The sequence below is a fragment of the Bactrocera tryoni genome, chromosome 1, assembly GCF_016617805.1.
Source record: "Bactrocera tryoni isolate S06 chromosome 1, CSIRO_BtryS06_freeze2, whole genome shotgun sequence".
Lineage (NCBI taxonomy): Eukaryota > Metazoa > Arthropoda > Insecta > Diptera > Tephritidae > Bactrocera > Bactrocera tryoni.
In genome coordinates this window covers 57,087,473-57,105,192 of record NC_052499.1, presented here as the reverse complement: position 1 = coordinate 57,105,192, position 17,720 = coordinate 57,087,473, and the positions used below count along the sequence as shown (strand labels likewise).

The following is a 17,720-nucleotide window of genomic DNA, read 5'->3' as shown; positions in this document are numbered from 1 at the left end:
GAAGTTTCACAAAGCGGGGTACTCGAAAACCAATTGAGGTGCAATATTCAGACCGACTGAAAAAATTAAACTCATTATAGTATTTATTTTAGTGAATGTGTTCTAATGATGGTAAATATTATGCATAAGTGATTAGGCGGAAGTCGGAATAACCAAAAAAATATCATTGTTGCTTTGGCTGAGGGGAATTTAAACTTCAATTTTTTTGGCAATTAGAAACTCTATAAGCTTTATTTTCAATACGCTTATTCAGAATCCATAACTTCTTAGCCGGTGAACTGCAGATGCTTCAAATAAAATCTGCGTGTGATGGAACCCCTAAAGGCTTTTATAAATCAAAAATCTATCGCTGAAGATCTGTGATTATACTATATTGCTTACAACTTTAATAGATGATCCCGCTTTATATGAGGATTGCCATTGCCACCAATTCAGTTTACGGTGATAAAATATACCTTAAATTCATTAAAGAATAGAGTATTCAAGTATCTACTGTTAAACACGTAGACTGTACTGTTGGACCCAGGTTTCAACTAACATAAAAGGGAATATATTTTATCCTTCTTTCTTTCCTTTTCCACCTGGTGTTTTCAACGGAATGTAGGTCTTCCTCTTCCTCTGCTTCAATCGTGAGTACTAATGCTCTCAGATCTAGAGTGTTTTCATCCATTTTCACGATGTGACCTAGCCAGTGTAACCGCTGTCTCTTAATTCACTGACCTAATGTTGATTATATCTCGTACAGTTCATCATCCCATCGACTGCGGTATTCGCCGTTGCCAATGCCTCTGCCATATAGTAGGAGGGAGTTATGAGTGACTTGTAGAATTTGATCTTTGTTCGTTGGGATAGACTCTTACGAGGAGAACAGCCGGCCGAACAGCGGCACCTTCTCAATTAAGGAACCGAACATGCACTTGCCTTTAAATCATAATTCTTAATACGTTTGCAGTGGTCATCATTAAATGAGGGTCTCTCATCCGAAGCTGTTACGTCCTTTTCATTGGGGGTGTTTTTATACGTGACGGATCCCAAATCCAGCGCACAGCCATGGGAAGTGATGAATCCGATCGGAAATCTTTAGCACGTCTTTAAACAGATGTTTTTTGGTTACCCAGAAGATACTTGGTCTAGGACCGGAAGTCGTGAGCTGCTTGAGCCATATTTAAAGGAATCGTTCCTGGGCACTCCCAAATGAATGGCGCTTACCTCACTTTCCTCACTTGCGTGAACTTCTACACATGGCTCCGTCCTTCACTTAATTATATTATATGTATTCCATGCTACTTTTATAGTATACTCGTATATCCTTCGGGATCTCAAAGTTTAAACACTAAAAACAAAATTTGATTGTGAATAACTGTCGAAATACATTGTGACTAAGTTTCTTTGCCTACTCATAACCTTTTTTTAAGTCACGTGTGTTTGGCATTGTCAATAAATTCGAGAATTTTATTTAGAAAATTTGGGCTGGTTGGGAAAGTTTTCCAGAACAATTTTTTTTAATTTTTTATGTAATCTATTAACTAATATTTTGCACAAATTCATTTAATATTTGGGCCATAATAAATTTAATTTAACCATTACAATGACGACGCTCGATGTGAAATCGTCCTTTTTGAAGGATCACATGCTCAAGCTGCAGGAAGTCGCGAAGCGGCAAAGCGACTACCGACGAGCACTAGCAGCGCGGCTGCAAAACTTTCGACGCAATCAAATCATGGAGGGGAATTTAAAGAAAGGCACTGCCAAATTGCTCAAAGAAAAAGCTGACATCAAGGTGAAGGTATGGACAGCAATCGGTACACAGTACAAAAGAAAGAGTGCGGGTTATTTGGGCACCATTAAGTGTCACATCACATGTGAAGAGAAGCTAGCTGAGGATATACACAATATGAAAACAAGCATTTTGAATATACAGCGTGAGTTGGGACGCCTATCACGACACATATACGATCTAAATCGGCACACAATACCCGCAACGCGGGCAATAGAAGATAAAAACAGGGCACGCAAGCACTTAGCAATGAAGGAGAACCAATTGGAGGTGGGCATACATCAGGAATGCAAAATGACAGCGCTGAATATGAAGTTACGCGAAGAATTGCACGAACTGATTTTGGAGCGGAAAGCTTTCAACGAGCATTATTTCAAATTAATACGCGAACTCAATAGTGACAAGAAATACATGACCGATTTGATTGGCTACGCTATGCATCAGTTCGACTCGAGCATAGATCTCTATGAGAGATTTGATATTTTCAAGAAGCGACAGCGTAGAGACTTAGAGCAACGGCGGATGGAAATGCGTGACATTAGTCGCAACAAGACGGAGTCGGTAAATGACACGGAGTTTTACAAATCGAAAATTTTCCATCGACGTTTGGCTGACTTGCAGCCGAAGGAGTATCGTAGACGTAGTAATATGCGTGAACGTATGAAAAAGAAACTGATTGTCAACAAGAATGTATTACATAAGATCTTTCAATATACCGGACAGAAAAATATCAAAACTGTTATCACCAAATTCAAAGAACAAGAAAGCCTCTACTATTCATACTTCAATTATGCCAATGAGACGAGTTATCATATGACACTGTTGAATAATGCGGTCAATCGACTTTATGCGGATATCGATATGCTTAAGCTCGACAATCGCAATTCTATGCAAAATCAGGTGGATCAAATTGAGAAGCTGGAGTCGCAATTGCAAGAAATACATAAGAACAACGAGGTGTTGCGTAAGTCTTCCGTGGTGAATGACGAACGTTTGAACAAACTATTTTTGGGTTTGAAGCTGGTGCGCGATCACTCGAAAACCAATTGGCAATCGCTGGAAAAAGAAATCGGTGATTATAGACAGATCAATTTAACAAATTTACACGACCAATTAAAGCTTGTAGAGAAGCGTATTTTTGGTGTGCTAGCCACTGTCTATAGGTTGGAGCGTAAAAATGTCAAGAAGCGCCCCATTAACTATCTCATCAAGAATATAGAAAAATTCTGTGATTTTGCAACCAACTTAAATGACATTGTCATAACACAACAGTGTCCCGAGTGCGCTGAGGTGGATGCGTTGAACATCGATGAGACGGAGAGTGTCGGTATTTCGTCGATAGAAAATGCTAAGCACAAACTTTATGATAAGATTACGCAACCTGAAATGCAATACCGCTTGCATAGCATAAGCTCATGCCGTTTTCCACGAGCGCGTATGCTGACCGCAAAGCGAAACATGGAAAATGATTTAACAATAATTTGACATTTCAAACAAAAACACTATTATAAGTAGTCAAACGCAAAATATAAAAACAAAATCTTGTAATAAAAATTATGTAAGGTAAAAATTAATTGAAAAAAACTATAAAATTTAAAATATAAATCAATTGAAAAATTATTAAAAATTCGAAAATTCTTATTTGAAAACTGGTGTTTTCATTTTTGTATTTTAATATAGTGTAAATAGGATATCCTCTTTTTTTCATTGAAGATGTTCCTACGTGGCGGGTTTCAAAGCCTGCGCACAACCCTGGGGAAGGATGTTTCGCCTTTTCACTTTAGCTCGCTTCAAACGGTTGTTTTTTTTGCTACCCAGGGAATACTCAGTCTAAGACCGGAATTCGTGAGCTGGTTGAGTCATATATAAAAGAATCGTTTCTGGCCACTCCCAAGCGAATGTCGAAAAACAGCGTCGCGTTAACGTCTGTGAAACAATACTTTCCAACTGCGAGAATATCATGAAACGAAACTCATTACTGCCGATAAGTCCTGAATCTATCCTCACGGCCCGAAAACAGACGAACAATCGTTCGAATATTGTGGCAAATGTGAGCCGAAACCGAAGAAACCACGTCAAAGCAGGTCTTCAAAAATCCAGATTATGTCGATAGTTTTCCTCGATTATAGAGGTTTGGTGCACTCCGAATTCCGTCCGACAGGTCAAACTGTCAACAAGGAATGTTATTTGTATTGCGTCTTTGTACGTCGTTTGCTCGAAGCTATTCGTAACAAGTAAGGAAGGGCTAAGTTCGGGTGCCACCGAACATTTTATACTCTCGCATGGTAAAGTGATAATCGAGATTTCATTATACGTCATTTACATATTTTTCAAATACCGTATTTTTGTAAAGTTTTATTCCGCTATCATCATTGGTTCCTAATGTATATATTATACAGAGAAGGCATCAGATGGAATTCAAAATAGCTTTATATTGGAAGAAGGCGTGGTTGTGAACCGATTTCACCCATATTTCGTACATGTCATCAGGGTGTTAAGAAAATATTATATACCGAATTTCATTGAAATTGATCTAGTAGCTCCTGAGATATGGTTCTTGGTCCATAAGTGGGCGGCGCCACGCCCATTTTCAATTTTTAAAAAAAGGCTGGGTGCAGCTTCCTTCTGCCACTTCTTCCGTAAAATTTAGTGTTTCTGACGTTTTTTGTTAGTCGGTTAACGCACTTTTAGTGATTTTGAACATAACCTTTGTATGGGAGGCGGGCGTGGTTATTATCCGATTTCTTCCATTTTTGAACTGTATATGGAAATGCCTGAAGGAAACGACTCTATAGAGTTTGGTTGACATAGCTATAGTAATTTCCGAGATATGTACAAAAACTTAGTAGAGGGCAGGGGCCACGCCCACTTTTCCAAAACAATTGCGTCCAAATATGCCCCTCCCTAATGCGATCCTTTGTGCCAAATTTCACTTTAATATCTTTATTTATGGCTTAGTTATGACACTTTATAGGTTTTCGGTTTCCGCCATTTTGTGGGCATGGCAGTTGGAGCCAAGGAATACGTGTACCAAGTTTCATCATGATATCTCAATTTTTACTCAAGTTACAGCTTGCACGGACGGACGGACAGACGGACAGACGGACGGACAGACGGACAGACAGACATCCGGATTTCGACTCTACTCGTCGCCCTGATCACTTTGGTGTTATATATATAAGTAAAGAGGCCGAAATTATGGGCCGGCTATTCCAGAAATTGACATTAAGAACTGTTCCGAGGAGTGAAAAAACGTTGGCAGAAGTGTATTGGTACCAAAGGTGATTACTTTAGAGAGGGACGACATACATTTTATGAAAACATTAAGAATTTTAAAGTTATGAGTCTTATTGTCTTAACGTTCGATATCTTTAGCGTTAAGAAAAGTGCCGAGTTATAGTTCAGCGAGCTCAATGAATAGAAAAATATTTCAAAATCTGATTTTTTGCTTTATTCTTAATCTCTTAAAATAAATTATAATACTGCATTTGAAATTCGAGTTTTTAAACTAGAGTAAGGTAATGATCATCGAGCTATTTGTAAGGAACTTATATTTTCGTTGGTCTGCTTTCGCCATCCATTATATTGTTTCCCTTTATATATCATTTGTTGTCTCCGTTGTCACATCAGCATTGTTGATCTCTTCGCCCAGTCCCAAACCGCTAATAAGACCACCTAGAAAACTGCCAATTAAATTTGCATTTCCAGCTGGACCACCAGGAGCTGGCAGCGCAGGTTGAGGCGCTGGTGCTGGCACTGCAACTGGTGCTGGAGCTGGCGCAATAGCGCCCATACCATTTCCACCAGCACCAACTCCACCGCCAATAGCTGGTCCATCGCAATTGTACATTTTGTTCAACTTTTCAATATCGTAGGTTGAGAATCCTTCACGTTGACCCATACGTTGGCTGCCACCCGGTTGCTTGGGGGAGGGAAATACGTAAGTAAATAAATGTGTCAGTGTACAAAATACAGAGTAAAACATATAATGTATAACAGATATATGAACAACAGTTACGCCAAAGCGGAAATATTTTATCAGCAATGCTGTAAGATGGCATGTCTCTCTGTAAACTTGTATTAAGGTCGCCTAAAACAGATGCCACGCATGTCGCGCGCGCACTTTCTTAATACAGTCACCAGACGCCGGTTTATTGAACCAAGTGGTGGGGAACCTTCACACGCTGGGAATTTTCAACTAATCGTATAATAAATAATAAATAACCTTGTTCAAGTGCCAAAATTGCTCTGACGCCTCTCGCTGTTTATGTTTACATTTCTGACTGTATATACGGTAGGTGTGATCAGTCTTGAGATATGATATCTCCGTACGTCACTGTTAATAAAATGGTGTTAAGTAGATATTTATCTATTTTATTTTTGCTGAATAAGTCGAAAAAATGTGTAAACCCTCACGGGGTGGAAATATAAAGCTTAGAAATTATTATGTGTTTATGTGACAACAAATAAGGATTGCTTTAAGGCATTAAATTTAAAAAAATTGCAAGGAATATACTAATATCGAACATAGAAATAGTTGAAAATATTCTAAAAAAAAAGCCGTTTTCGGAGACGGCGAGGAAAATTTCTCTAAAACGGCTAGTCCAACGGCAATCAACTTGAAATTTTCGCACGACCTTCTTAGATATATTCGCAAGTTAACGATCGAAAGAATGACACTTTTGGTAATAATTTCGATTTTTTAAGTCACTCTGAAATATAAAGTTTTTACAAAAAACTATTTTTTTGGAGAGCCGCAAACAATCAAAGTTTTGTTTAGTCCTTCGATAATCATCTGTAATTATCTATAATACAGAAAACTCTACCAAACGGAAAGTTTTCTTTTCTTCCACTGGCCACTTTTTTCGGAGGTCTTTCTAGAGATCGGCTACGGTAACAAGGCAGTTCAAAGGTTTTCAAAATTATTTGTTGATAATTAAAGTTCATTGAATTCTCAAAATTTATATTACTGAAAAAAAGTCTTAAAAAGTGCGAGTGATCAGATCTCTACAACCTTTTTTACAGATTTCTTCTCCCAACAATTCACCATAGTCATGCCCATGCCCCGGTTTTCTTTCTACGGATCTGAGTACATTCAATCCATTTTTTTTAGCAGGCTGCATTAGACCCTTCACCAGATAAGCATATTTATTATTTATGTTAAATTCCTTCAAAACTGTCTTTCAATATTTTCATTTCCCTTTAATCCCAGTATATTGCAATAATACTATTTACGCTGTCCGAAAAAATACAATTTTGCTGTTAAAACTTTGTTGATCTAATACACCTACATAGTATTTTCGTTGGCTCAATCGCATTGAATTCACACTCAGTTGAAAATTTTTTACCATTAATAAGAGACTTCGTGCTTAAAAAAAATCTCTGATGTGAATCCCTTTTTCCGACACCATCAAATGTTGTGAAAACCCTTAACATTGACTTTCACCACTTCATACTTGAAAACTTCCACCTCTCAAACACATATTCACCATGTACTCACCACAGCCACGATCGTCGGACGACCGTTACGCGAGAAAGCGTTCGCCGAATAATGCATCACACTGCCATAATCGTAAGGTACACCATAAGCAACGGTTTTTTGAGCCTTTTCGAAATTCGACACTGCATTTGGTTGTACATTCTCCATCATTATATCCACATATGAGTCACGCTCCTGCCGATTCTGTTCGTGTAGGAAACCCAGTGCATGCATCAGTTCGTGCATTGCGGTGCCGGGTTTGGTGAGACAACCAGGCGATTGCAGATTCACCTCTTGTTTGCCGCCCACACGTCCTACCGATGACCAGCAACCCGAATTGCCACTCACAATTGAAATGTAATCACTCTCGCGGCTACGTGGCACAAAACGTATGCATGTACGACGATGATACTCGTCCATCGCATGCTCGATGGTAGACATGTCGCGTGCATTGAAGTTACCGCGTATTTCGAACGGCACCACACCGTTAGGCCAACGTGAACTTAGCGTAATAATGCCATTTCTAGCAGACACCATTCCACGCGGCACTAGAATGTCGCCCTCCAGATAGGAACCCAACTCCTCTGGATTAACCGCCGACTCTTCGGCTGTATAGTTAGCCACCAACTGGGCTGTCACTTCATTATCGGGCATGCCGTAAAGCGCATTGCCATAAAAGCTCAAGTCAATCGCCTGTGTTCCCTCCTCACCGCCACCATTTACGAGATCATCAATGCTATTCAAATCGATCTCCAACACCTCCGTATCATCGTCGTCATCGTCATAGTAGGTGCTGCCGCCAATCAACGGAGAAGCCTGGAGCTGCAGCATTAGATGACAAAAAAGCGCAAGCGCGAATAGTAAAGTTTTAGGGTGTTTTGCCATTGTGTAGAAGGAAGAGCTTGAGTTTGAACGTGAGGAACTCAATAAATAACTGTAGTTTGGGTAAAATCCTTCGAGGTGGCTTTGAATTTTGATTGCTCTGGTTAAACTTTATGTTACGCTTTAAAACAATGTCTTCGAACTGTGCTCTTTCTACCGCAGAGCTTCAGTTTATATACTCTCAGAATTCTTACCACTCGTTGCTACCACTCCGAGCCCGAGACACACTCACTTTGGTTTAAGAATTACGCTGCCACGACTCTTATCGGCCATAAATTTATGTATCATAAATTCGCATAAACGAATATGCGGTAAGTTACGTTTAACCGTAACGGTAGTCGTTATGCCGAGTAGCTTTCTTTTTTCGGCTACAACAACTCAAAAGCTTATCGGCGTTTCGCCTAAGACCTTCTCGGCGCGCATGGTGCGGCTTTGTTGGCTCAGCCGCTTGTTCGCCGTGAAAAAAAGCCGGCGAACGCTTGTACGAATTCTTATTTGCTCAACGTCGCCTAGCGTTAGTGTTATTCAAATATTTTGGTTATTCTTTGCCGGCAACGGCTATAAACTCATTCATACTCCTAGTTCAAATAGTTATATACATATGTATGTACATACAAGTATGTGGGGCTTAAAAAATAAGTACCACTACTTTTGACAATATTAATGTGGTTTTTATGTTTTCAAGATGTTGACTTTGACTTTGGCGTTGAAAATGCCCGATAAGCGAGGTAAAAAAAATAACTATGCTTATATCTATATATTTTGACTTGGCAATGAGTTGTGATTTAGAGTGGAAAGGCTGGTGATAGGTCAGTGGTTTTGTAGTATGTATCATAAAGCGAGCATATTTGCCTACGAGTACTAGGCCCGTGTGATAAAGTTTGAAGAGTCTTCTACAGTTAATTGCATGTAAATATTTATAAGCTAACTGTAATCTATTAAATTCAAATTAGCAAATATTTAATCGCTGGTGTAAAACATGAAAAAATAATGTTTAAAAATTTCAACGATCAAAAAATATGTGTACTTGAGTTTTTCTGGAAAATCCAATGAGTTTCTAGAATACCTGATGGAATCGATGACAAAGTCTGTGAAACAAATATATGTATGTTATTTCTTAAAACTGTATTTTTGTAACCAGAACAGTTTTAATTCAGGATTGCGTAATGAAAAGCAGGCGGCGATATTAACAAGAAATTTCCGTTATGCATTTCACCAAAAATAAGCTTGTTTTGGGTTATTTAAACATATACATTAGGGCAGTAAGCGTAAATTAAAAAATAATACAATTTTGATGAGTAACATTAATATTCAAGAAGTCGCTTAAATAACTCAATATTATTAGCGGTTGTTTTGAATTGTGTGTTAATTGTATGAATCATGCTTAAGACAAAATAAAGAGAAAGTGGCATCAATGGAACTTAGCTTACAAATCCGAGTGTTTGGAAACGCTTGAGTGTCTAATCTGTTAGCTCTGTATATATGGGGTATTCCATACCAAATCGACCACTTTTGAACCCGACCCATTTAGATTTTGCTGAAACTTATCCATCCTTTTCTACCCTTTGAAAAACATTTTTGAGAATTTTTCAAAATTTTTTGTCCAACTTCAAACAAAGTTATGAATTTTTCAAAATAAGTCTTTTTTATTTTCAAATAGCCATAACTTTTGTAGAAATTGACTTTTGGGGACCTTTTTTTTAATTTTTGTTTTTGAATGAACTTCTCGAAAAAATACACGAAAAAAATTTAACACGATCAATTATATAAAATAATCGGTATTTTTAAGTAAAATCGTAATTTTTTGGAAGTTCTCCATTTTTTGAAAGTTCGCCATTTTTGTTTTTTCCTCAAAAAAACTACAATTAATTTGACAACTATCCCTGCTAATCCCGGAGTTAGCCGATTTCTTTTTATATTTTTTTTATTTATTTAAAAAAAAATTGTCAAATTTTCAAAAATGTAAAAATAAATATATATTCGTCTACATTCGTCATAGTCAAGTTTACCTTCTCTCAACACGTTAAAACTTTCGTAGGGCTTAAGCATATGATTTTTCAAGCAACATGCTTCCAAATTTATAAATTAGAACCTAGAAGTGTAATAGGGTATAGTCATGCTTCTGAGCAAGCAGTTACAGTGATATGGCTATTCCCAATTCCTACTCTTTTGTCCTCGCCGCGCATTCTGGAAACGTGAGTAACCCTTGTATAAGATGCGGAAGCCAACCCGTGTGAAGCCTGGAGTTACGGCTAAAACAGAGGAAGCTTCAGTGGAGCCACTCCGACATATTCGGTTTGAAAGTTCTCTGAAGTTTAATTGCAACGTATATTCACTACAGGGCCGGCTGCGAGCGGACGTCAATCTTGTAACAAGCGGCTCGCTATATAAATGTGTAGAAAACTTTATACTACTCGCCTGGCGAGGTTCTGCGCCGGGACCCGCCACGTAAAAAATCACCCCCTATTAAAGAACAAAATAGCCTCGGATGCGAGACCCTCCTTTTGATGGCGACCAATGCAAACGTATTGAGGATTACGATTGAAGGGCATATAGTTGGAATGTCTGGTCCCTTATAGAGAAGGTGCCACTGCCCAGCTGGTCCCAGAAGTGAGAGAGAGACTCCGTCGCCGAATCCTATCATTAACCCCGGCCAACAGGGGTAATGCTTGAAAATTCTACGAAAAAATGCGATGACAGAAGGTTTCAAGACCGGAGCATCTAGTGACTGATGAACAGAACATACTGAAATTACGAAGGAAAGACTTCTCAAGAATGCTGAATGGGAATGAAAACATAACACTTTGTGATGGTGAACCCGATTGCTCAATCGATGACGATGGAGCAGATTTTCCTTTGTCCGACCATAAAGAAGTTCGAATAGCATTTACCCATATGAAGAACAACAAGAGCTATTCAAATAAGGCGGCGAAGAACTTCGGACTGAGTAGGCAATTGAAAAGTAAAGTACTCTCTGGACGAACAAAGAACAAATTCTACAAGTAACTCGTCAAATGGTGCTTAGGCATAGACGATGAGAACATCTGATAAGTCGATGTTAAGAGTTTTCGATTCGGCGGAAGACTTTAGGCAACGGTGAATACCGCAGTCGATGAGATAAATGAGCTGTGCGAGATATACGACGACATTGACATATGTACATAGTTCAGCAAATTAAGAAACAGCGGCTACGCTGGCTAGGTCATGTCGTCCGAATGGGTGAAAACATTCCAGCTCTGAGAGTATAGACCCGCCGGGGGAAGCAGAGGAGGAGGAAGACCTCCACAGCGTTATAAAGACCAGCTAGAAAAGATCCTGGCAACATGTCTACGCAATTAAAGAAGAAAACCGAACTAACAAAATAAAAAATTTGGATTTTTTTAATCCGAGCTGTTTGAATTAAAAATTTAAAATCTTATTTAACAAAAAAAAACTTTAATTCTAAAACAAATTATTTTTTATTTCTTAATTTTATGCATGAAAAGAAAATTCTTTTTTATTTTGTAATTCAATAGTTGGGATTAAATATTAAAAATAAAATTTTTCCCCGTTTTTGAGTTAAAATTTTTTTTAACCCGGTGTGTGGAATAAATTTTTTTTCAGTTTTTAATCATGTATGTGAGATTAATTATTTTCAAACCCATGTTAGATATTACAAAATTAAAATAATGTTCATTTGAAAAGTTAATTCTGGACAGTATAATCTTCAGTGTGTGGCAAAGTTAACGCGAGATTTAAATTTGCCACCATTTCAATAAATATTCATCGTTGACGGAGTTAAAACACTATTCCGTCCATATTTTGCATAAAATTTTCGTTTTCATTGAAATATTGTTCAATATTGAAGACACGTTGTTCTATTGTCTATCGCTCCATTTTTATTAATCCTAAACTGTCAGCTGTCGATTTGGTTTATTTTCTGTTTGTAAGTTTGTCAATACTTTACTACATAAATGTCGTCGAATCGATGAAGAACATTAAGACATTTAAGAACAAATTTTTATTATAAAATTATTGATTTTTGTAACTTTTGTGTTCAAATTTTCGAAAACATATTTGTTCACATTGCTTTAAGAGGCTATACCAGTTTGACACTTTCAAAAAATTTTTTTTTTTGCTTTTACGATAGTTTATATATTCAAAAACATCCTGTGAAATCCGCAAGGTCGTATCGTGAATAGTTTTTGAATGGCAGCGTTCTAAAGAGCGACAGCTCAAGGTGCAAACATATGTATGTATGTACATTTGTATGTATATAAGTGAAACTTTAAACGCGTTTTTCTCGCAACGACATTTTTCAAAATTGCTGACATCATAACTTAATGAGAAATTGACCGATCGACATCAAATTAAAACTGGGTATAGTTGAATAAATTTGCTATACAATGGACTACGATCTTTTTGATTGGTTGAAAATTGTCAATTTGGCATTAAAAAACGACCATTTTTTTCGTAAAAAAAAAACGATTTTTTTTTCAAAATTACGCTATTTTCTTAATTTTTGATATTTTTAATAAACATTTTGAATTTTTTTGTTTCAGCTACTCAATCGACCGGAATCATGCCAGCAGTTGAGCCACTTTTTTTTTCGGCACTTCCGCAGACAGCACATATGTAACTCCGTTATTTTTCAATATTTTTGTAAAAAAATTTTTAATATAGTTAAAAATATACTTTATTACGTCCATAGAACGTCGAAACATTCAATCTAGTACTTTCTTTTAAAAAAATTCACGAAAATCGCCTCATTTTTCATGCGTCACACTGGTGTAGCCCCTTAAACATAATAACTCTTCGGCAAAATCTCATTTTACAAGTTCAAAACTCCAGGGCAATTCAAAAAGGCGCATACTAACAATTTAACATTCCTTGAGCTTCAAAATATTTAGTAGGCACAGGAAAAACAGTTTCAAAACCAACTGTATATGACAGCCAAGCAGCGCTGCCGCTAGCGCTTGTGTGCCAACAGAGCTTCATTTATTCAATGTTTTTGTTATAGTTTATGTATGTATGTATATTTAAAGACGACTCACCTTCTTTAATGCCGATGTTAAGATAAACACGACGGATCTAAAATTATTATTACACTTTTACACATAAAAACACAAATACAAACTTTTCTCTGTGCCGGCGTCGAGCACTCATATTCACCGCACGAATTGCTCGCGAAATAAACAATGAATTACACCAGTTATTTATATATTTTCACTGAAACCCAAGATATTTTAACTTCTTGCTACAAAACACTTCATTTCTACTGATTTTAATGGTAAAAATCACAAATTTCAACAAATTTCCTCAAACCCGTCGGAAGCATTTGCACGACAGTTGAAATGGCGACGGAAACTGGAAATAAAATACAGTTACATTTCCAATGACAAAATGCTAATTTAGGGTGCACACCATAAATTATAAAAAATAGATAGTGTGAAAAAAATTGTAACTGAAATTAAACATTTAAAATACAAGAGTATAATATATAATTTATTATTTTGAAAATTCTTATGCGATACAAGAAATTTATACAAAAATTTAAATATTTAATTAAAAAAATGTGAAATGTGTTGAAATCCAAATAAATAAAGTATTAAAAAAATATATAGTGTTTATTTAATGTGTTTGCCTATTTGATTATCTAAAATATTTTATTTCAATAATAAAATAATTAAATAAAAAAAAATTTGTTGGAAAATAAAAAAAATTTCTGTGCACTGCTTTTATATAATAATAATAATTATTATTATATTCGCTAACTTCTATAATAAGATAAAGCGGTAAATATTTTTGAATTATGTTATTGTATGTTAAGTAGAGTATTCCAACAATATGTGCTTGCTTCATTTCGGAACATTGGCAATACTGGCATAACTGCATATTCCAGTTTCCGCCGCCATTTCGACTTTCTTGCAGCTGTTTCCGATTCGTGTGTGCAAATTCAGTAAGAATTAGAAAATTTCCAATAAAAATGTGTAAAATCAAAAATAGAGTAGTGCTGTGAACCTATTAAAGGCAAAAATAAGCAAAATATGTGGTAGTGAAGTGTTATAATTAAATAATATGTGTTAATGGTTCAATAGAACTTCCGGGCTGCAATGAGAAATTGTGCAAAAAATCTTAAATTCTTGTACCTGTTTCCGATTCGTGTTTTCAAAATCAGTAAAAAGTAGAAAATTTGCAATAAAAATGCGTAAAAAGTCTGCGGACATATAATGAATTCAGCACATTAAAAGGTGAGTAAATAAAGAAAAGACTAGCCGCGATTAATCAGCGGTCAGCGGTCATAATTAGGTAATGTTAAAACAATACATATAAATATGTGTGTATTTAGAATACGATGAACGACGACGATGTTGGTAATAGTGATTAGATAATGCAATAACTCAGAAACCACTCAACATATAAGCAACCTATAATCTACATGCATATACAACCACTTTCAGTTCTCATCAATAATGCACAATCCCTCTAAATCACTAATACACTTTTATTGATTATAAATCCATACTTATATCCATTACAACATTACTATCAGACTTGTCAGGCGGATTTATTGTGCTATCCTCCTCATCAAATTTCAATTTGATGCAATTAAATTTCGCCGGCGATTCTTCAATTGTTGGCAAACGTTTTGATGCTGACTTCGATGAAGATGAGGACGATGATGTGGTGGTACCGCTAAAATCTCGACCACATATGTCCTCAATAATCGCTTCATCATTCATTACATCTTCAATGCAAGTCTTCAAAATAGTTGTTGTCACAATGCAATCACGATTAATTGCCAAACTTTTGTGAAAGTAGATAATGGCCTCTTCGAGATTGCCCATTAGAGCATAAACAAAGCCCATTGCCGTATAGGTGTTCGGGCTTTGTGGTTTCAATAAAAGTGCCTGTATTAAAAATAATATTGAGAATGAAATAAAATTAAGAATGAGTTTTCGTTGATAAAAATTTTATATACTTACATATTGATGATAAGTTAAAGCCTCCTTGTACTTCTTGCGCTTGCGGCAGCAATGACCTAAGTTATTGAAAAGCGGTTCCCAACGCGCTGAGAGTTCCTCCTTATTCTCCTTAGCGCGCGCTCTAACAATTTCAGCTGTGCGTAGAAACACTTCCTCCGCACTCTTGTAGCTATTAAACAGAAAAATTTGCGTTTTTATTCAAATTCCAAGCATTTAATGTAAATTGACTTACTATTCGTATTCATATTTGATTACGCCCAACTCGTGCAACACAAAGACATCTAGCGGAGCAATTGACATGGCTTGATAGAAGAATTTCTCAGCCAGCTCGAGATTTTTCGTCAGTCCACATTCAACACCAATGTAGAGGAGTGGCAGATGACAACCGCGCATGAGTTGCGTAGCTTTGAAATAAGCAGCCATTGCCTGTTAGGTATTAAATTTATATAATATTTTAAATAACATAGAATCAATAGAAAGTCTGCTTACCTGATCATGCTCATTTTCCTTGGCAAAGGAGTGGCCGTAAGCCAGCCACGCAGGTCCATATAGACGATCAAGTGCGGTTGCTTTCGAAAGATATCTACGCGCCGGATCGCTCTTGCCAATCAAATCGTAATAGCAACCCACAGCGTACCACGAAATGGCTTTGTCGGGATACCGATCAACTAGTTTGTGCGCGACGTAAAAAAGTTCTGTAAAAGAAATTGAATTAGGATTCACTGAATTTGGTATTTAATAATAAAAATATTCAACAAAATTGTTAATAAAATAATTTTGAAGAATTTATAGATTTTTTCGAAAAAACACTCACTGTTGTAATCACCAAACTCGACCAAGCAACCAATTTGTAGCGTTAAGCCTGAGTTATGATAGGGATCCGCTTTTAATAGTCTGGAGAAACAATATACATCTACCATAAGATATAATTTTTAAATATAATTTATACTTACTCTTGAAGTATTTTATAACTCTTTTTATATTCACAATCATAGAATAGTTTCTCGGCTTCGGCAGCCATCATATCCGTGCTTTTTTGTATACGACTTAGGCAAGTTGCAAGTGGCAGAATATTTTTGTTATCAGCCTCTTTTGTATGATCACGACCGGGTGTTTCGGCATGTGAACGATTGGACTCATTCATGAGCGATGATGCTCGAGTGAGACTGATTTGTAGGGAGAATGGATTATTTTTGAGATCTGCAAGCACTCTTTAATAAAAAATACGCATTAATTTTATAAAGCTTCCATTCATAACTTAAACGCATACTTATTTGCTGGCGACATAATTTGCGGAGTCATATATTTAGAGAGTATATTTTTATGTAGTTGTGCCTCAGATGATAAAGTTTTCTTAATTTTCTCACTTAAATCTTTAATTGTCTGATCACCTGTGCCCTATTAAAAAATCAATGTTGTTCAAATTGTAATAATTCACTTTTCATTCATTCATTCATTTGTGCTTACGAGATCGATGGATTCATAGTATTTCTTTAGCTTTGACTCATACAATTTTTTGATAAACTTTGCATCAGTTTCACTTGAGTGTTGTGCAAGCGGCAAATGTTGCATCAGTTCCTTCTCTAAACAAATAAGTTTGTTTATAAATCTTAATAATAAACATACAATACAATTACATGAAATATTACCTTCCCAAGCCATAAGCATTTCATGCTGTACTAACGCTTCAAGCGCTTCAAAGCAATACACCGACTTGTGCAGCGCTTGCACATAGTAGTCCATAGCCAAACCGCGATTATCTAGAGCTTCGTAAATTTTGCCTTTCATATAGCTGATTGAAGCCATAATTTCCTAAAATAAAAAGCAGTTAATAACCAGAAAAAAAGAGTATAAAGTGTATATCAAAGTTCACATACATTTTTATTCGCCTCCTCAGCATTTAATGTGGAGTGACAGTCCACGGCAGCGCTGTCTAGTGGTTGACTTATCAATGACGATGCCAAAAACTCAATGTCTATGTTATTTATAACACTAACTGCTTCATTTAGTTCCTTTGCTTCATACAAGCTTTCCAATAATAAATTATAACTGGATATGTGTGACTTTTCCAATTGGAAGCGACGTATAAGATGCGCCGCTCGATGGTATTCTTTCAAAAGGAACATGCAATGCGCTTGACAATAAATATCTTTGGGGTCATTTTGACTCAGTACACACACTTTTTCAGCCCAAAACAGTGCCGTTTGATAACGACGCTATGAGTGTAGCAAATATTTATTAAATTTATTTAATATTTTCACTTTTTACATTGCCTTACCATGTCGATGAACATTTTAACTAACTTGCGATAGTGCGCCACATCAATAACACCGTCGTCTGCATGACCTTCTGGGCTGTCGTTACGCATTTCGCTATCCCCCGTCATCAAGTTGAAGTTTTTTTAACTTTTGATTTTATTAAGTTAGTGAAAAGATTGCAAATCTAAACAAATTTCAAACACAATCGCTTTCAAATAACAATTTGCGCTTTCAGCAATTAGCATTTGACAGCAAACAGCTGATAGCTAGCCATGGGCAGAGAAGAAGAAGAGTATGCAGTGCGCAATAGAATGAACAGTCCTTGCCGTATTAGGAAAAATGAAAATAGTTAAAAAGTT

General features: G+C 36.5%; 3 protein-coding genes across 3 annotated transcripts; 1 reads left to right on the top strand and 2 right to left on the bottom strand.

Annotated features, from left to right (window-relative positions):
* The first annotated feature begins 1,588 nt into the window (after positions 1-1,588).
* Positions 1,589-3,262, top strand: LOC120772906 (cytadherence high molecular weight protein 2-like). Its single transcript, XM_040101834.1, has one exon. The coding sequence runs from the start codon at positions 1,589-1,591 to the stop codon at positions 3,260-3,262; it is 1,674 nt and encodes a 557-aa protein (XP_039957768.1).
* Positions 3,263-5,372: 2,110 nt separating this feature from the next.
* Positions 5,373-8,141, bottom strand: LOC120766524 (zinc metalloproteinase nas-4). The gene is made up of 2 exons (XM_040092094.1): positions 7,278-8,141; positions 5,373-5,699 (listed from the first exon to the last, which is right to left on the bottom strand). Exons 1-2 carry the CDS (start codon positions 8,139-8,141, stop codon positions 5,373-5,375), a joined length of 1,191 nt encoding a protein of 396 aa, XP_039948028.1.
* A 6,488-nt stretch (positions 8,142-14,629) lies between these two features.
* Positions 14,630-17,489, bottom strand: LOC120766366 (cell division cycle protein 16 homolog). The gene is made up of 11 exons (XM_040091796.1): positions 17,382-17,489; positions 16,981-17,319; positions 16,753-16,915; positions 16,571-16,686; positions 16,374-16,501; positions 16,057-16,314; positions 15,918-15,997; positions 15,593-15,798; positions 15,336-15,529; positions 15,104-15,272; positions 14,630-15,028 (listed from the first exon to the last, which is right to left on the bottom strand). Exons 1-11 carry the CDS (start codon positions 17,487-17,489, stop codon positions 14,630-14,632), a joined length of 2,160 nt encoding a protein of 719 aa, XP_039947730.1.
* Positions 17,490-17,720: the final 231 nt, after the last annotated feature.

Bases quoted from the DNA above. Each gene is read 5' to 3' on its own strand.
- LOC120772906 (XM_040101834.1), top strand. From the start codon at position 1,589: ATGACGACGCTCGATGTGAAATCGTCCTTTTTGAAGGATCACATGCTC.
- LOC120766524 (XM_040092094.1), bottom strand. From the start codon at position 8,141: ATGGCAAAACACCCTAAAACTTTACTATTCGCGCTTGCGCTTTTTTGT. The intron at 5,700-7,277 runs GTGAGTACATGG...CCCTCCCCCAAG, and splicing joins GTCCGACGATCGTGGCTGTG to CAACCGGGTGGCAGCCAACG.
- LOC120766366 (XM_040091796.1), bottom strand. From the start codon at position 17,489: ATGACGGGGGATAGCGAAATGCGTAACGACAGCCCAGAAGGTCATGCA. The intron at 16,502-16,570 runs GTAAGCACAAAT...ATTTTTTAATAG, and splicing joins ACTATGAATCCATCGATCTC to GGCACAGGTGATCAGACAAT. The intron at 16,315-16,373 runs GTATGCGTTTAA...TTTTTATTAAAG, and splicing joins ATTATGTCGCCAGCAAATAA to AGTGCTTGCAGATCTCAAAA.